At 38.8% G+C, this 21,260-nt stretch overlaps 2 protein-coding genes across 5 annotated transcripts in view; one reads left to right on the top strand and one right to left on the bottom strand.

Moving 5' to 3' along the window:
- The window catches only part of LOC145978040 (uncharacterized), a 49,343-nt gene that overhangs the window by 22,387 nt on the left and 5,696 nt on the right, over positions 1-21,260 (bottom strand). The window lies entirely within an intron of this gene.
- LOC145978038 (chorion peroxidase-like) overlaps positions 18,347-21,260 on the top strand; it is a 78,407-nt gene continuing 75,493 nt past the window's right edge. Inside the window, exon 1 of the mRNA XM_083110435.1 lies at positions 18,347-18,366. Within this exon, the coding sequence (XP_082966561.1) occupies positions 18,362-18,366 (5 nt within the window). The 5' untranslated portion in view covers positions 18,347-18,361. The remainder of the gene's footprint in view (positions 18,367-21,260) is intronic.

Below are 21,260 nucleotides of genomic sequence, written 5' to 3' on the forward strand. Positions count from 1 at the left end.
TGCTTGATTGGATTCCATGGTCCCTAGCTGTTGCTTGATATTAGCTACAATTTGTTGCAAATTTTCAACAACTGCCAATTTTGAATTTTGAGCAGTAAGATCATGGACCTGTCTTCTGATATCCTCAAACAGGGCATGCAATTCATTAATATGTTGATTGGTTGGTAGAGTGGCCACTGTCTGAGTGAGATGTTTGATCTCTGCCTGGATATTCTTGATATCTTCTGATTTCAATATGCGATTCACTGCTCTCTTAATATTTTTAAGTTCCTGTGATGTAGGAAGATTTGACACAGTATTTTGCAAAAATTCAAGTGCCAATTTCACATTGTGTAATTCAGAAGCATCGGCCACATTTTGCATAGCATTTTGGAGCAGGGCTATATCTGCCTGAGAGGGTGTGGATTGTTGTAAAATTTCAAGTTTTGTTTGGATATCATCTATCAAGTGATGAAAATGAGATAGTTCAGATTCAGTGTTGAGGTTTTCAAGCTTTGTGATTTGTTGCTGGACACTGACAAGGGTATCTACAATCCCGGGCAATCTGGATTCTAGTACATTTGCCAAATCACTTTGCACTGCTGCTATTGTACCTTCAAGATGGGTTATGGAACTTTGAATTTTTCCAAAATCTTCATATGTTTCAAGTTGCAGCTTGATGTTTGCAACACTCCGAGTTATTGCATTCAAAGCTTCAGAAGATGGCAAATTGTTCATAAAATTTTCAAGTGTCTCAATTTTTTCTTTAACCTCGGCTATGGCATTGTTCAGAGGGTCCAGATTAGGTATTTGGAGTGACTGAATCTGTTCTTTTAGAGTGGAAATCACTAGATCAAAATCTTCTTGTGATTTTATGCTTTTGACAATTGTTTGGAGCTGTGTCTGGACATTATTTATTTGCTCCTCTAATTGCTGTTTCAATTGCTCAGAGTTGTTAGCCTGGGTCTTAAATTTGGCTTGAAGAGCTGCAACAGCTTCTTCCAAACTTTGAAAATTATCCAATGTAGCCAGGTCAGTATATTTCTGAAGCAATAATTTGAGTTCAGAATCAATTTTAAGAAGAGGGTCCATGCATTGTGATTGCAAATTTGTAATTTCTAATTGAAGACTGGCATTGAGTGTGGTTTGTAAAGCTTGTAAATCACTTCTTAATTTCTTGACTCTGACATCAAGCATCAAAATCTCATCACTGTGATCTTCATGTCTTGTATGGCCAAAAATATCATTAGGCATTTTGTTTAGTAGTTATTTATTATAGAGTATCTGATTCTTAATTCTATAAAAAAAGGTATAAGCTTATCATAGGATCCAGGGACCTCAATATATAAGCAATCACCAGCAGAAACAGTATAAACAGTGCCAGAAACCATGTTTGAGTGCTTAATTCTATAAATATTTTTCCCTACTGAAATCTTAACATCACCCTCAGGGGTTGTAATAAATTGCAATTGCCCACCTACAGGTAATTGGTAGTGATTTAAATTATTGTTAAATATGTACAATATTTTGCCTGTCTCATCATCAACATCTGTAAATATGCTGTTCAGGTGAATAATTAACAAGCCACTCAGTTTAGACTGCACATCAGGAGAGGGTTGTGGGGTTGGCAGCTCCATAATAGCCTGTTTTTTGAACCCAAATAAGTTCATAGGCATGTTTATTTATTTCAAATCATGCTCTGTGCTTGTGCATTGATTGTCATTTTTCAAATCACAATGACCCCATGGTAAAGTATGTATGCCACATGATAAAATGCATCTCTTATCATCATGTGGGTCCAGAGCCACTTTTCTTACAACATTTGAAGTCAATAAGTGATCCACACTCTGAATTCTGGATTCTGATGTTTTGATTGAACTCTGGGATTTGAGGCAATTTTTATAATCTTCAAATTGGAGCTCTTTGTCAACAGTCACTCTGCCAATGCCCTTGGCCTTTTTGACAACAGCATCACATGTTTTAAAACTGTACATCTTGGCACTTAACCCAGCAAATTCCACAATAACATCACCAAGTGTCTCATCTTTTAACTTGCCGGGCACCTTTTTGTTGTGGTGGTGTTGAATTTTTGTATGTTCACTGGTGTCAAAATATTTAAACAATTCAGGCTGGGTCATATCTTGATAAACATCTTCTGTTTGAATATCAAGAACAAAACTATCCGTGTCCATGTATATCAGTTTTACTCTATCACCATAAAAAGGTTTCAGCACATCATAATACAATATTAACATATGTAATTTGGACAAATCCAATATTGCAGCCCCTACATAAATAGGTTTATCAAACTTAAACTTTGTTTTTTTCATGTTGAAAAGTGCCATATTTTCATCATAAATTCTTCTGTAATTGAAATTAGGCTTTGCAACCAATTTTTTGCTCCGGCTGGGGTCAGTAATTAATTTAACATCGGTATGTTTTCTGACATTTTCAATTGTTTTGCCATATACAGAATTAACCATCAATTTAAACAAGGTCTTATCAAATTCGCTCTTTGCAGATGTTCGAAGCTCCGTGTTTGTATCAATGTATGGTTTCAACCATTCTGAGTGCCTGAACCTCAAAACTTTTCTAAGTTTGGTCACTTGAACACCATGTTTCATCAGGAACTGGAGGTTCTTGTAATATGTGACATAGCCCTGTTTTGACTCCAGTGTCATCATGAGCTTCTTCTGTTTAGAGCCAGGTGAGCACTGAACCTCGGGAATTGGGGGCAGATCAGAAAATTTGTTATGTAAATCATCAGGAATTGTCAGATCAACCTCTAAGAATAGTCCACACTCACTATCATCAAAGACCTGAAGATCCTCAATATTAAAATCTTCAACCCATTCAAGCCCTGCATATGGCAGTTTTTGCATCATTGCGTGACCATAGAGGCTGTTTGCATCCACATACAATATATAATTTGATGGCCGTGCTGGATCATATTCATGAATATATTTGTTATTTGCTCTGGCATATCTCTGAGAACATTGCACCATACCTCCTTTTATATTTTCCTCCATAAACAGATACATGTCTTGATCTTGGATCAGATCCAATTGCATTTTAGTGTTTAAAAACATTGCATCCCATGCTAGGCCCGGGGCACTGAAAAAATGCACTGGGTCCAGTCCATAATTTTGCATACAAGATTTTCTGAATGTCTGCATTATATCAGCTAAGAGGGTCACATCAAGTTTCAAATATGCCATGTGATAATCACCAAATGTCCGGCATTTTAATTTGTTCCACATCAATTGGGCATGGTAATAATCTTCATCTGTGATCCAGATCCTCTGATTTTGCTGTAAAACTCTTCTTGTGGAGGCAGGGAGCACTCATCAAATTTAGAAAAATCTGTGACATAGTCATAAGGATATACACCCTTTCGCCTAATTAATTTCAGATCCTGATTTGGAAACAAGGCACGTGTGATTTTGAATTGATCATCAGATAATTGAGAGGCCAGTGTAGCCAGGCTAGCAGGTAAAAATCTGTAAGAATCAAGAAATCTCATGTGAATAGGAAATCCATTAACTTTAATTGTTTTGCTAATAGATATATATTTCTCATCATTTTCAGCTAAAATATTTAAATTCTGCTTCTCAAACCCCTCATATCTGATCAGATGATGGAAATCATAATTGGATGCTCCATGGCAAAATATGGGGATAAATGTTGGTCTCTGGATCTTAAGATTACAGCTATTACACAGGGCCTGTTTATATCGACTATCTGTATGAGAATGATGTTTCACCTTGTTATTTGTATCTGAAAATTCAGAATCACATAGTGGGCATTTTTCTGCATTGTTGAAATCTTCAATCTGTTCCTCTGTTAAAGGCAACATGAGTTTTGATTTTAATAAGATGTTAGATGCTATGTCACGGCACTCATTTTCTATTTTATGTGCAAATATTTTGATGGCATCTGGCCCCATGTATGAATATTCTTTACTAGCAACACCATCCTGTACAACCACATAACAAAAGCTGGAAGGTTCATGTAGCTGGTATGGTGTAATAGAAGATTCTTCAGGATCTGGGCTACAAAATGCAAGAGGTTTGAGGTTTGATTCAAAATCACAGACAATATATGCTGGGTGTTCCAACAAGGCTTCAAACTTTTTGAATTTGCAATTTTCACTTGGATTAGGCATCACCATATGAACAGGTTTATGATTGCCACAGTATTTCAGATGTTCAATTAACTTGTTCTTTGCAATTCCTGCATTCACTTCCCGAACCCCTTTTATTATTTTTTTACCATCAAATACACTTAAACATCTTCTGCACAACTTGAATATTGTATTGGATTTGTCTAGTTGTGTTCTCACTAAAGCTTCAAGACTGTGTATCAGAGTGTAATGATATGTGCCATCCCCTTCAATTATGAGCAAATCAATAGGAACAGCAGATTCATCATGAATTGTACTGATTCTGAGAGGTTCTATCAAGCAATTGCCAGTGGAGCAAATATAAACATTAATAGATAATTGTTTGCCGTTCATATCCATGGCTTTTTTTTCAAATTTATCAATATTCTGAACAGACATTGGATATTCTAAACCCTCCATTGCATCGTCAAAATCATATTCATGTTGTTTGTAATAACTTATTCTCTCAGGATGCCTTAAAACTGGAAACAAAGCAGCTAATATACACCACAAAAAGCATTTCTGGTCGGTATTTTCTATATTAACCACGGCTCTTTTGTTTTTAATATTGTCAGGTAATGGCAAATATGTAGATCCTTGCAATGGGCTGAATTCAGAAATATTAACATATAACCTGTGTGGAGAGCCGCATAGGCTCCATCCAGACTCTTTTCCAGCAAATTCAGAGTGTTTAATATTCAATTGATCTATCAATCTGCTTATTATTCTGTCTGAATTTGCATTTGAATATACCGGTACAGTTGCTGTTATGTGGGGCTGTGTAAATTTAGTGCCGTTTGGCTTCTTATATTGAGTATACAATTTGAGGGACAGCTTATAAGAGCCATTTTGTGCATTTAGAATTGCCTGTACATCAGGTTTTTTACTGTTCAAGAAATTCTCAATACCACATCTTGGCTCTGATACAAACCGATAATCCCTAAGTTGGGCATTAAAACTGCTATGGATGGGTTCATAGCGTGGCTGCTTTGCAGGTCCAGCATTAACAGGTGCTTCATGCTTCCTTTTCAGACCAGATGTAGATGGTTGTGGGGGCAATGTTGATGGCTGTGCAGAACAAGTATCTTTATGTGTATATTTGAAGTATTGCATGTTATATTTTCTATTGCATTTGGGGCAAATTTTCGTGGGAGTTCTGTATTTGTCTGGGTTACAAATCTTTTGGTGTCTAGCCCAATTAGAGCTAAATATATTTTTATTGCACTGATTGCAATATTTTTGACTTGGCATTTTTGTTGTTGGTTTATTATATATATTTCCTGGGCTTCAATTCAAAACTCTATACTGAATAAAAAATATCAGTTCGGTTCAGCACTGTGCTTTGTGTGTGTGTGTATGTGTGTATGTGTGTATGTGTGTTAATATTTCTCGCTTTGGTATTTATATAAAATTTCCTGGGAATCAAATCAAAACTCTATACTGGATCAGTTGGGTTCAGTGCAGACAAAAAAACTGCATAGCTCTATGTCAATTAGTTCTTGAGATATTGTATTTAGGAACCACTTTGACCCCCCTGCCAAAAATTGGCTTTTATTGTATCAGTGTATATTGTTTCTATGATCAAAATTCTATGCTTAATAAAAAATATCAGTTGGGTTCAGTACAGAGAAAAAAACTGCATAGCTCTATGTCAATTAGTTCTTGAGATATTAATTATTTTGTATTTAGAATCCACTTTGGGCTCCCCCCCCTCTTCCCCCCTGCCAAAAATTTGACTTTTATTGTATTAGTGTATATTGTCTCTATGACCTTACTTGGGTTATTCCGCCAAATTATATGCTTCAAGTCTCCTATACTTTGGTGGAGCCTGTTCAGGTTCTATCCCCCACTTGTGGGTTCCATTGCCGATCCAGCAATGGTGAAGAACCTGCACTGTGCCCTGGCTTATATAGATTTACAGAGCCAATAGGAGCCCTGCTTACTTAAGCCAACCAGAAAACACCACATCATCACATTATCTCATAAGCATTTATTCAATTAATATTGCAGAACATGATGCAATAGAACTGGACTGGGAAGTAAATATGTATGGATGTGGGTAGGTGTGGGTACGGGTGGGTTAGGGGTGGGTAGGTGTGTGTGTGGGTGTGTGGGGGTGGGTTGGGGGTGTGTGGGGGTGGGTTGGGGGTGTGTGGGGGTGGGTTGGGGGTGCATTCAGAAACATGAACTCTTCTCCAATATTTTTGCTGAAGTGTTTTCTTCTGGGCCTACATCCCATTTTTCTGCTGAGCGTACACACAATCCAGACCGCAGCGCCGCCATGCTTAGGCGAGCGGAATTGTCTGGAACTAATCGTGATAAAACTGCAGGGGCTTCTAATAGAATCGCTCGAAATCAATAGAACAGCCCAAAGTATTGACCGGCCTCACTGCGCAGGAACTGCTCCAGCCCGCACGGTGCAGGAATTGCCCAAAGTATTGATCTTATGTCTCTGCTCCATCCCACAGCGCCACGGGAATTGGAGAAACTATAGCCCCAAACATTGATCCGAGGTGCTTGCAGCGATCCGATGCTCACAGCACCTCGGGAATTGGAGGAACTAATGTATTGCCTGCAGTCTTGAGAATCAATATATTGATTCTCCCCGGTACTAGGGCATTGAGACTCTTCAGACTTGTGGCTCATATACAAACATCTGCTTGGCCCCCTGAACAACATACTCAAATTTTGGAAAAAATCGATAATTTTGTTTCTTTGATATCTTCGGAACCATATGTCCTAGAGACATGGGGTTTGTTGCATTGGCCTGGGCATGAAGAGATGCAACTTTTTGATGTCTATAAATTTTTCAAAATATCTTGCTGTTCTCTAGATCTTGAATAACTTGCCCATTTTTCAAGATAGAAGCATGGGGGTTGCATATTTGAAATCTAGAGGCTGTTTAGAAGTTTTGTTAAAAAATCGATAATTTTTTTAAATTTGAGATTTTTCAAAAACTATCAGTGCTGGAGACTTGAAATTTTGTAGGCATATTCTATTCGAGATTCTCTATATTTTATGTCTCTATAATTTTCCTGTTATATGCAATATTTAAGCTGCAAATCTCTGATTTATGTCTGTTCTATAAATAGAATTTTTTGAAAAGTGCAATATTAACAAAGTTGTTAATATCTTCGGAACCATGAATCCTAGAGACATGGGGCTTGGTGATTTCTCATGGGCATTTCAAGATGCAACTTTTTGATCTCTATAATTTTTCAAAAATCTCTTGCCATTCTCTAGATCTTGAATAACTTGCCTATATCATACAATATCAAGAAGAGCATATTTTTGACAGGATTATGGACAACAATCTCACAGAAGTGCCTTTTTGTAAGTATAGACACATCAATCTGAGAGGCTCTTCCTTTCTGAGAGGGCTTTTTTACAAAATTCTTGGATTAGAGGGGGTGCTACACTTGAGCAAAAAGCTCATATGGGCATGTTGAGCTAGGTTTAAGTGTAGACAATTCTGCTTGGGGGGAGCTCTTCCTTTTGTGGGTTTATCCTATATACTTTCCCACTACTAATAACACTACGTAAAAAAAAAAACTCCAATTGTGTTTGCCATTTATAAAATGAGTAAACAATCACTAGACGCCCAAGCATTAAAACAAATGCTAAATTCATCAGTCGAATATGTAAAAATTCAGGAATTAGAAGTGGACAAACCTTACACGATAACTTCCGGTTCAATTGTTTCTACCCAGTATGGCCCCAAGGCGCGTCTGTTGCTCAACGCACAATACAGTCTATTTTTACCAGATCGATACGCTAACATGTTATCCGACGAGAAGCTAGCTATTTTAATCGAGAACAAAACTCAAATCGTGTACAAGGGTACAAAGGAACTTCTTGGTAAGAAAACAAAGCATGTAATAGAATTTGTGTAACGGCTCTGCGCGAGTATATCCTTGAAAAAAAATTACACGGAACAAAAAAATCTCAGAACATTTATATATAAATAACATACCAAAAAAAATTACACAAAACAAAAAAAATCTCAGAACATATATATAAATAACATACCGTGAAGATAGCATATAGAGCATCAACATGAAGCCCAAGGGTGTCGTGTACCAGATACCATACTCCAATCTGAAAAATCTAGGTGCCCTCGATGGGTTACTCACCAAGAAACAACGCGAAAAGAAACGTTCTTGCTTGACGAAAGGACACGGAATGAAATTACTTCTCAGCACACCTCAATTGAGACGCTTGCAGCGTTCGCGAAAACAGCAAAAGATCGGAGGTTTCATATTCAGCATCCCAGCCATCCTGGCAGCATTAGGGGCCGTTGGAAGTTTGGCCGGCGGTAGCGCCGCCATCGCAAAAACCGTCATCGACTCGAAGAAGAACAAGGCAGAATTGGAAGAACAGAAACGTCACAACCTGGCTATGGAGAAGAAGGGGAAAGGTATAACCAAAAAAACAAAAAAGCAACCTCGATGCTTTGAAGAAATATAAAAAAAAGAAGAAGCCCTGTCCAACTTCGATATTGAATCTTTGATCGAACTGTTGGGAATAAAAAACTTCAGGGGTGTTTTCATGTCCGATTCTCTACCCTCTGCTGTGAAGAAAAGGGAGTATGGCGTGGTCAACCTGGACAGTTACAAAAATCCTGGTACACATTGGATATGCTACCTCAAAATTGACGATAACAATGCATTTGTTTTCGATTCGTTCGGTGGCACACCACCTGCCAGGTTGGTGAAGTATCTCAGTGTTGCCAACCTCTACTACAATGACAAACGCATCCAGGGTTTCACCGATGTTAACTGCGGCCACCTATGCCTTTCCGTTCTCGCATACATGTCTAAAATAAATAACCCCTCGGTGGAACATTTTCAGAAAGCATTGTGGAACCTAAAACACGATGGGCGTGTTCCATCTCACGAGCGAATCTTCAATCTTGAAACTCACGCTGCACGACGACATCGTCTATCCTAAATCCGTAGCTCTGCGTGCATTCTACAGCATGTACCTCATACCTAACGTCACGCAGCACAACAACAAAATTAGCGTCGGAAGCGAACACATCGTCGTCACGCCAGGTCAATACAATCTTTCCACTTTGCAAGCTCAGTTACCCAAAGGCACGTACTTTTCTCAAAATTCGGTCACGCACAGAGTGGAAATCCTATCGGCGACGGAAACCATAAACCTGGGTACCATGGGAGAACTTTTAGGTTTCGAGAACAACACCAAACTCGAAGCTGGCATCAAACACACGGCAACCAACATTCCTAAATTTCTAGCCATAGAAACTCTAAACGTTCACTGCAACGTGGCGGAAGGCATGATCACGAAATCCTCGAATGGATTGTTAGGAAGTCACAAGCAGACGGGAATCATAGCCACGTTCAAACCCAGTTCCGAATTCATGGAACCGATCATCTACACACCCTCTTCGCCGATCTATTTTCCAGTATGCCGCAACCGCATAGACGACATAGAGTTGGTGGTGACGAACGAGAAAGGAGACGTGGTGGATTTCGCAGGTGCAACGACCACTGCCATCGTGGAGATCAACGTATAATAAATAACACACATAGTGAAAATGGAGCAAATCGAAAGTTACGAATTGCAATCTTTTCCTCCCAACCGTCGCACGTTCGCCAATTTGAACGAAGCAAACAAGGAGATCGAATACGACGTGGACGTAGGGGATGGGTTCGTTCATCCTCACAGAGCGGACCTCTACCTTCAATTCGACGTGGTGAAGAAGGAAAGCGAAGACGCGTTTCCGCCAAATGCAAATTTGATACTCGTTGACAACTTCGTGCCTCACCTGTTCTCGCAGGTGGAGGTGAGGAAACACAACACCGTCATAGACAGAATAGACTATCCAGGCATCACGTCGACGGCAGTGGGAACATTGAAATTATCCAAAACAGACGCAGCATACTACCAGGCGGGGGGATTCGAAGCAGGGACCAAAATATCGACGACAAGTCACACGGCGCTCTTTCCCATGCGTCTGCTGCCGGGATTCTTCTCGGACTACAAGGAGATCATGTGGAAGGGAGGATTGCGCGTTACTTTTCGAAGAGCAGCCAACGACAACAACGCACTGATGCGATACACCAACTTGAACGCCGACGGCACGCCGATAGCCAACACATTACCCGAAGCGGCCAAGTGCGTCATCCGGAGCATGGAATTGAGAATGCCGATCGTAGAATACGAAACAAACTACGCCCTCAAGTACAAAGCAGAGATCTTGAAGAGTCCGCAGGTGCCGATTCACTTTCACGGTTACCAGTGTGTGCAGAAGATGGCGTCGGGAAGTCACATGGAATTCGACGTGACGACGCAGTTCAACAACATACAGTTCGACATGCCAGATTTCGTCGTAGTGCTCTTTCAGACCGGGCGCGATAACAACCAGGAAAAAGATTCCAGCAAGTTCGACGACTGCAAGATCAAGAACGTTTATCTGAAAAATGGACGCAACGAAGTGTTCCCGCGCGAGAATTACAACCTCGACATGACCAAAGACGATTACCTCAAACTTTACGAAGCTTACACCTCTTTCAAACGCGTGACCGAGGGAAGCATGGACATGTACTACACGCCCAGCGAATTCAAAACCCGCAGACCCATGTTCGTCATCAACACATCTAAGAGAAAGCAGGTGGTGGTCAACGATCGAACCAACATCAAGGTCGTCTGCGAGTTCAACAGTCCGTTGCCCGAGGATACCGTATGCAGTGTCATCCTGGTTGCCGAGAAGTCCTTCGTCCACGACGTGAAGAACGAGAGGGTCACAGAGCAGTTTTAACAAGTTTTTAACCTCTTTTCTCGCACAATAAGAAATTTCTGTACTAGCACAATCAGTTTCAATAGCACAATACGAAAATTTCACTAGTTCAAAATCAGTTACAATATTAATTTCATCAGTTATGAATTACAATATCATCAGTTTTTGCACTATAGCACAAGACAATCAGAATTCTTGCACAAAAATTTTGTTGTTGTTGTTTTTACATGAGAAAATTAACAATAAAATTCTTTTTTATCGTTTCAGATGCTGTCGAACATCAAGAACACATACACATACACACACACTAGAAAAAAAAAACATGCAACTTTATTTGTAACACACACATACATTCTCCATCTTCATCAAAAAATATTATAATAAACATAATTATTATTATCTATATCTCACAAAACTCTATATCCAAAAATATTACAACATCATAATAACACTAGAGTCGTTAGTACACGTTGCATGCATTACGGAGGTCCTCTGTAGGGTTTCATGGAAGTTTGGGGGGGGGGGGGGAAACACGTGAAACTCTACAGAGGTGCGATTATCTACAACCGCAGCCGTTAGAACCTTTTTTGGTTGGGCACCACGCACCCTGGCGAGGTTGTAGGGGCCAGGAATCCTAAAAAACAACAATTATTTATTTGTTTGTTTGTTTGCCTCACAATACGAAAATAAAAATAAGCACGCACGCGCGTATGCATGTGCAGCACATCGTTGCCGCGAAGAGGTTTGCAAAAATCGCGATATACATTGGCGCTCGGGACTTGGAAATAATGCGTATTCGCTCACCACTGTTGCCAGCTTAGTCTCTCTCTTCATCTTACACCAATATTGGCATCTCTATTTTTTTAGTTATAAGCGAGTTGCCAACACACTCTAGTTAATAATGCTACATATTATACACGCACACACATACTATGTTGCCATCCATTCATCCATCCCTCTCTCTCTTTTACGGCTGTGTGTGTTTGTTGTCGGCTCTATTGCCCAGTGTGTGTATGTTACGTCAGTATATAAATTAGTTAAGTCTCAAGCAAGATAGTTCTTGTTAAGTAAGAAAAAAAAACTGTAGGTAGGTGTTGGTAATACTGTCGGTTGTTTTAACTATTCCCTCTCTCTCCTCTCTTTTTTTTGTAAAAAGCTATGGCAAAAATACCAGTAGGCTGGCAAATTGCTTTATGCACTGTAAGGCCTCAAGCAGTATTGCCAGCTCCTTGCTTTAGGTTAGGTTAGACCCAAAAATCTTGGTAACTTTTCGAGTAAGTTGGCAACACTACAAGGCAAGCCTCAGCAAAATTGCCAGCTGTTTTAGGTTAGATTAGACCCAAAAACCTTGGTGATTTTTTCGAGTGAGGAGTTGGTAACACTGTTTGTGAGGTTAACATACATCCAAAAGGTTGCGTCAAGTTGGTAACACTGCGAGGTTAACATACACCCAAAAAACTACGCCAAGTTGGCAACACTGCGAGGTTAACATACACCCAAAACGCTACGCCGAGTTGGCAACACATATACACTCACACACAAAAAGCTAAAAAATTATACAGCGTAAAAAGCTACGCCGAGTTGGCAACACTGTGAGGTTGACATACACCCAAAAAGCTACGCCGAGTTGGCAACACTGTGAGGTTAACATACACCCAAAAGGCTACGCCGAGTTGGTAACACATATACACTCACACACAAAAAAAGCTAATAAATTATACAGCGTAAAAGGCTACGCCGAGTTGGCAACATTGTGAGGTTAACATACGCCCAAAAGGCTACGCCTTGCCCGAGTTGGCAATACTGCTTGAGGCTTGTCTTGCAGTATTGCCAGCTCCTTGCTTTAGGTTAGGTTAGACCCAAAAACAAACCTTGGTAACTTTTCAAGTGAGGAGTTGGCCACACTGCGAGAAAAGCCTCAAGCAGTGTTGCCAGCTCCTTGCTTGAGGTTAGGTTAGACCCAAAAACAAACCTTGGTGATTTTTTCGAGTGAGGAGTTGGTAACACTGCGAGCCCCACGGAGCCCCATTTTCGGTTGGTGAACCGGTGCACCTGTACTACTCTCATTGTAGGTTAGTTGAGTGCATAAAACGTCGTAAAATAAAAAATAGGTCAAGAACAAGTTGGCAACACTGCTTGAGGCTTGCTTTGCAGTGTTGCCAACTCTTTGCCTTAGGTTAGGTTAGACCCAAAAACCTTGGTGATTTTTTTTGGGTGAGGAGTTGGCAACACTGCGAGAAAATGAGGCTCATGCCTTACGAGAGAAATCCATTAAGGCGAGCCTCACCGAGCCTCATTTTCGGTTGGCAAACCGGGCCACCTGTACTACTCAAGAACAAACGAAAGTACCACTGCCATTTTATTTCAAGTAAAGCATGCTGACTACATAACTATTTTCACGCATGAATCCTCCTAACTTCATACACTGGGATATTCCATTAATTATTTCGCAAACAGGCTACCCAATCAGTAAACATCGGCGTTAGAACACTGCTTTTTCTTTTGAGCTGAAAGAAAAAGAATCTCAAATACAGGATCCATTAATTTAACATCTTGACAATATTGCCAACTAATTACTTTTTGTGCAAATAGATCAGTTGACACGATAACTATGGGAATTAGACAAGGAAACGGAGGAATCTAACTTCAGAATTTCTTCAAAATCATACACGTTATTCTCAGGTAAAACTAATCGAGATTCGGCATGTACCAGGGAGTGTTGCAAACTAAGGTATTTTGGAGCCAGACGTGGTTATTTTGCGCATTCGCTTAGCTCGTAAAATTAGGTAATTAACAGATGAACGTTGTAGCTCCACAAGGAAAATAGGTCTAAATATAGAAATTTCACTCGGCTTGTGCTTCATTTTAGTTTTTTTCTTACGTAAATCCTTGGCAATTGCAGGAAGGGGGTTATGTAAAGGAACATAAATGCACGCCGGCGCCCGTGACGGGGTCTCTGACTCGAATTCCGGCCTGGGCATGGATGTTTGTGAGTGTCCATTCATCAATTTCATCATATCACTCATCCCAATCTCCCTAAATTAGCCAAAAAGTGGCAGAAAAAGCGAAGTAAAATAAAGCAAATCAATCGAATTCACAACATTAATATCCATATCGAGCAAGAGAATTAGATTTCAGCCTCATGATGTTTTAAAGTAGTCACACGCGTATTTGCCAAATTCTATAGGGATATTTAGTTTCCTCTCGTGAAACATCATCTGGAGTTAAGTCCACCGTATACTTTGTTTGAAGTGTGGTCACCGGATATCTAAACCGCGGGACTCCTTTGATCAGGCAATGACGTCATTACTTGACCATCGGGGATGTCCTGAAAATATCGGAATTTTAAGTTGCATAGTATTCCCAAGAAACAGAACTTGATAAACACCCAGGTTTGCATCCAGTGTGAAGAGTACCATTGAATTAGTCTTAACAATAAACAGCTTCTCCAGTATCTCGGTCTTTAAAGGTTGTCTGTGTTCGAACCCAGGCGCTCTAGTTTGGGAGTGTTCTATAACATGAACACTTTCTTCATCTTTGCTTTTCCAGTTTTAGTAATTTTTAATAAGCTGATTTGTCAACACTGACTGAGGATTATAACACGCTGATTAGAATGTTAGCAAGAACGCTACGAGAGGCACTTTTGGGTTAAGGCGTACGTTGCCTTCTTAGTGTTCGTCTGGAGTGACTGAGCACACAATATGCCTAATCTCTGCATCTGAACTAGTAATCTCCAAATTGGAGTCTTACGAAATGGATGGTTCTCAGAGGAAATGTACTGATTTATAATGCATAGCCGTAATTTGTTCTTTATGGGGAATAGGATCAAAGCTTATAAATTACAATATTTGAAATTAAGGGTTGTTTAATTACTATTAGTGTGACGCTACTTACCACTATGAATGAAGAAAAATACAGACGGCACTAAAAGAATGTCTAATTATTTCTTTGCAAATTTATTTGATTTGCTCTTGTACAGTGGGATCCATGAGTATTACAAATTTTCAATTACTATTTTCTTAATTTTTGTATTACATCCTCTGTTTTTAAGCGATGGATTTTGTGTGCTGGTGCAGAATTTGTCAACAGCTTGTTTTGAGTTTTCTTCTAATTCGTGAAGCTCTTATTGAGCCAAATGAAGTGCACTAAAATGCTGATGGACAATTTGCACGGTAATACTCATGGATGCATAAGTATTGCCAAGCAAATTGTCTATCAACGTGTTCATGCACTTTATTTTTTTCCAATGAGAGTTTCAAGAATTGAAATCAAATTTCAAAGAAGCTAACCTCTAGACAAGCATAGCTAAAATCTATTATTTACACGACACACAGAATGCAAGAGGAACATTGATAAACAATAGCCATGGACAATTTGCCGAGCAATACTTGTTCATCCACTGTACTAGAGGAACATTAATCGGAAAAAGGTTGTTATATTTGTAAATTCTCATTATAATTTGCTGCTATTTTATCACCTACACAATGTCTCAATTTGTATTGCATACTTTACGATGTCGAAAGTGAATAATTTTAAGTTAACAGAAATTTAACCACATATTACAAAAGATTTTACCGGAGTTAAGAACTTGCAATTTGCTATATGTTATTTACTTACTTTGCTTTAGGCTCGTCAATAACACGAACATTGTTATTAGGATAATGATTTTCCAAAAGCACGCCATCTTGAGTTCGGCAGTTGAGTTTAGTGTACACTATTATATTTATGGAACTGAAATAAATTAAATAATTTTATAATAGAAGCTACACTTCTAATCTGTCATAGTAGAACTAGAAGTATACATTCGCCTTTCAATCAAGGAATCCCGGTTCGATACCTGGTTGAAGCACAATGGTTCCAATCCCACATTAAACTGTAGGCCCAATCTCTATTAACCTTTCTGTGCATAAAGTTGACTTTGAGATGGGATTTTTTTAACCTTCACGAAGGTGTAATTGCGAGCTGATTATTGTTAGACTGGCTGTTGATCGTATTTTTTAGTTCAGAACTTTGTATGTTTACAGGTTTCTAAATCAATAAAGCGGGGAAAGAGATAGGGAGAGAGGTATATAAGGGAGACTGAAGGATTTCAATTCAATTTTTGTTTAGCGTATCTTTTCTTCCACTTTTGCCTAATCGCGACGATGAGGAGGGGTGATATGAAATGACACTAAAAGAATAATTCATGCACTGGCAGGGATTCGAACCCGGGGTACAGCGTAGCGCGTCGTGAATACCACTTGGGCACGGAGGTCGACACAGAAGAATAAATGTCAGGATTGGGGTAATAGAAAAGAACGTGGATACATATAAACGAAGATGGAATGAAATTAAAGGGTAGATAGTGAGAGCTGAGCTTAAGTCTACTTCATGTACAGGGTCAACGAAGTTAGTAATAAGTTTTTATACAATATATATTGATACGCGTTGAGATTGAATTGTATCTTGTGCAATTATGCTGTATAAAGAAACAATGCCGCAGTACTTGTTGAGGCCAGTGTACGTACTCTGTTTGCAAGGTCAGAAGGTAACAGTGACTGGACCTACAGTTTATATCAGGATGCAAACCACTATATGCGTCCATCGGTTGTCAAACCTAGAACCCATGATTACATGTTACCACTACATCAGGAAGACTGAGATGGAAAGATAGATAGGGAAATAGAAAAGGCGAGAAAACAGAAAAAGAGCGAGAGAAGGAAAAAGGGAGAGATAGATATGGAATATATATGCACAGAGCCGATGACGGTTGCAAAAGAGAAGCACGAATGGAAAACTCAGTGTTCTGGCGTCAGACGCGGAGTGCCTAAGCTGTTTTGTAAGGTTGGGTTCTTTTAGCTAGGGTGACCAGATATTTGTCGACCATAAAGAGTATAGTCTATAAGTTGATGGTGCGCATGAACAAAACATAAAAAGAAAACGAAAATAAGGGTGGCTATTTGTTATTGCTTCTATTATAGCCCCTATAAAATACGCCTACACTCTACAGATTCAAATTACTTATGGGTCTAATGTAATTAGCTAATTACAAATACTTTCTCACCAATGGCACCATTGTTCATACTTCTGGGATGATTTTGCTTTCTTGAGTATGTTTAAATCGTACTTTATTGCCAGTCCAAACTCTTCACAGGTCATGTCCACATTGAATTTCACTTTCATTACTTGTTCGAGTGTTGACACCAGAAGTGTACTTTTTTACAGAACCAACATTTGTACCAGGCACGGTAAGCAAGAATTTTATAAGAGGCACAATCACTTTAAAATTTGATACAGCCTGTACTAAATCTTTGCACACTGACCTCCACTTACCCATGATTGATTTTTTTGTCTTTCTCCTCAATCTTCAAGATGTTTTTCAACGGCTTTTAAAATTGCACAGTAAATTAAAAAAATATCATTATTAGGGCTGAACCGATACCGATGTATCGGTATCGGCCGATACCAGTGATATCGGAATTGGAAAGTAGCGGTTGGAATTCAGCTGTCGATACCAGCCGACACTTTCCGGCATTTTGGTCTTTCACGGGGTCCGAAAAAATCCGGCGCGACTTCTTGACAATCTGATTATCCTGGAAATTATGCAAAACTAAAACTTCCTTTTTATTTTACACTAATTTGGCACGAAAAACTATATTTTGTGACTACATAATATCTATTTTAATATTCTGATGCAATTCTTGAATATTCTAAAGCAAATTTCATGGTATGTTGATGCATGTAATTGGAGGAGAATATTTACACACCAATATTGATCAATATTTTGAACAAATTTTAATTATTGCAATTTTCAGGTATAGGTGGGTATCGGTAAGAGTATCGGCATCGGTATCGGTTCAAAGTGGTATCGGCTCAGCCCTAATCATTATCATTAAATTCCAATCAATTTGAAATATGTTTGCTTGTTGATGGAATATGAAAATGACTCTTGAAATTGTTCATAGAAGATTCTTGATTCAAGGAGTAAATACTTCAGTTTGTTGACATCTTTACGTTTTCCGTTCTGTGGATTTTAAGGCATTTTTACGCGTAAAATAATGAATGAAATTAAATTGCAAGGAAAAGAGTATATTTGGGGATTTTTGCAAATTGAAAAGAGTATAGAGTATATGAACCTCTAAAAGAGTATAATACTCTTAAAAAGAGTATGTCTGGTCACCCTATTTTAGCATAATTACACTGCAAATGTATTATTTATGCTAAGAGAACTAATATTAAGAACTAAGGCATTTAGTCTAACAATGAAAGCATTCCGGTTGCATCTGAACTCTAAGTTAGTATCGCGTTGTGCAATAAGGAAGACCCGATGCTCTTCCCTTCAACTTCGACCTGGACGCTTCACGCTTTGTTTCTGTCCAGTCCATAGCGCCCCGAATCGACTACAGAGCCCTCTACATCCCTGTGGCCACGATCCAAGTCACGACAGACTCTGCAATTCAGTTGAGCTCTGCTGTGCAATGGGGTAAGTGGTCTCCTTCATCTCTTAGCGTATTGGTTCCTGTGTTAGGTAGATTTTGTCTTTGAAATCAACTGCACAACTCTTGCAATTGGAGTACAAAGTTGACCAGCATTTAGATTTGATATGTGCTGCTATAGCTGAAGTTTCGGGACGTAATTGTGCGTACTCCATTGAATACCTTATTTTTTATAATTTGAAGATTTGTTTGAAACTTAATGATTTCTTACTTCCGGTAATTCAAATTGGATTAATTTTGTTTGCAAGTTTCACTTGCATGGATGTACTGTATTCGGATTTCTGTTCTATACAAGTTCATTGGTATCATTTTTAACGTAATATAGTGAATTTAAATTTTGGGAGAGGTAACAAACTTTAGTTTTGAGGCTTCTTTCACACATAAGTGAAGACATTCAAAAAGTCTTAAATATTATGGACTATGATAAAATGTGCTATTACGAAAAAAAAAAAATGTTTGTCCGAAAAAAGTATCTCTGCTACCTTAATATTCGAACACAGAGTAAAATAACTAATACACTGCAAATAGAAACTGGTTAATACTTCGTGGCATACTCTTGGACGACTTGCTTCAATAATTTCTGCATAAGATTTACCAAGCAGTTGTCTTTGTAAATAGTTTTCGATTAAATTGTAGTTTTTCTCTCGCTTTTATCCAGATCTCATAAATGTTGAACATGTTTAAGATCAGACGAATAGGGCGCAGTTTTTAGATCCTTAAGGCAGTTAACGGAATATCCACTATCTCATCAAAATAAGACTTGTGCTTGGGATAATTATTTTGGTAGAATTGGAAATAATTCTGTAGGCCTTTTGTTCAGCGTTTCTGTGAGTTATCCTTCCAAGCCGCTAGATAATGTCCTTCATCGAAATCAATTTCCTTCACTCCAGTTTTTTAACTATGCATGCAAGAATTGCAACTTCGCGCTTTTTAGAATATATTCAACGTGCCCTATATCCTCCTTACATCTGATTTCTGGAAATCTTAAAACATACTCTCGGGCCTCGCAGATGGCACTGGGTAACGTCGTCTTGTGATGAAGAGGTCCCAGGTTCGATACCCTGTGGAGGCACAAAGCGGTTCGAATTCTACTAAAAATGTAAGTTCAGCCCTAATTTGCCTGTGTGCATAAAGTTGACTTGAAAGAAACTCACTCTCGCTGATCTACTAAAATAGATCTTCTGCCACTTTGTGCTTATCCGGGTGATATTTCATGAATTGCAGCATTTCGATTTTGACAATTGGCGAGATTGTTTTTGGACTACCACCCCATGATAGCAGGCTTTTTGGAGCAGTCAGTGCCCTATTTTCAGATATACCAGACTTAATATCTCCTCAGTTACACTCCTGCTTTCGGAGCACTTATTCTTGGCTTTTTCATATCTCAGCGTGTTAATCTCATTCGCATATTTTACCTTGGCTGGCCTTTTGGGGCACGAAATCTATCCTATTTTACCTTTTTATAATGCTTAATGGTTCTCACGGTACTTGCATATAGTTAACATTTGTGCACTTTCTTAGTACAGTGGGATCCATGAGCATAACCGTGCCAATTGTCCTTGACTATGAATTATTCTTAAATCTTGTTTTTAGCGATGGATTTTTATGTATGCTCGTGAAGGAGTTGTCAACAGCTTGTTTGGAGTTTTAATTCTTGAAGCTCTTACTGGGTCAAATAAAGTCCACGAACATGGACAATTTGCACGGTAATAATCGTGGATCCCACTGTACCAGGACCCTTTTCCATAAAAATAAGTGCTGTTGCTCGAAAGTTGTACTGGTTTTTATGCCCCATTTATCACTTCAGTCCGGAACAGTGCTGAAAACTCATAACAGCTGTTTTGACCAGGAAAGTTAATCGGCTGTTCTTTCCCCGCATCCAACCTGACTGGTCAGGGAGCTACATAAGAACCGAAGGTTTCACGATGTGTTCAAATATTAAAGTGACCCTTTTTTATGGGCACTCAAACACAATGTTTAATAAAAATAAAGAATTTAGAGATTTGGCAATTGAATATAACTTTTAATAAGGATTACATATAGTTCCAAACTTTCTATTGTTATATGCAGTTCATTAATTCGAAATATCGTGAGGAAATGAAAAATGTGCTGTTCGAATGTTTGGAGTATCTGAATGTATTTACTATGTTACGAAACTGTGGATTTTGCACTCTGCAGTTGTCTATCCTGTATTGGCAATTCTAGTGAAAAATCTTCCACGTGGATCTTTCGTGAAAAGTAGTTGAATAATGTGATGGTGACCCTCCTTACCCTCGCGAGAAATTTGAAAATTTTAGTGGGTTGGAAAGATTATCCATATGAATCCAGGATTCGCAACGTACAGCCACCATGTTTGCGGTTTGGAAGGAAATATCCACCACGTAGCATTGGTTACATCCAGGGTTAAAGGTCCAAGAATTTTATATAAATTAAATTTCGGTCCAGGAGAGAGAATCTGCAAGCGTAATGGATTCTGGACCTTAGAGAACTTTTTCCCGGCTGAATTTAAATACGACCCAGAATCTTTTCTGGCTGAATTTGAAAAACTAAATATGCTGACCAAGGCAGTAATTTATTTTATTAAAAACATAAACTAAACGTAACGTTTCAACCTTCTAGCAAGGTCTTCTTCAGACTCTGTATCAAGTACAAAAGTAACAAGATACAAAAACAGGGCATTATATATACACAAACATTACTCCCTCCAGACTATTTAGAAAGTTGTTTGGAACTTTCTAGCAGTTGACTTTCACTTTCCAACTTTACTTTCACCTAAAATGCTAAAGGCAATTACTTCCATATAGAATGTGGTTGGACTTTTAATCTCACGCTCTTTTCCCTTCATTTTTCTTCCTTCTCCTCCCCTCTTTCTCTCTTGTCC

Source organism: Lepisma saccharinum, chromosome 24, assembly GCF_977018435.1.
Source record: "Lepisma saccharinum chromosome 24, izLepSacc3.1, whole genome shotgun sequence".
NCBI lineage: Eukaryota > Metazoa > Arthropoda > Insecta > Zygentoma > Lepismatidae > Lepisma > Lepisma saccharinum.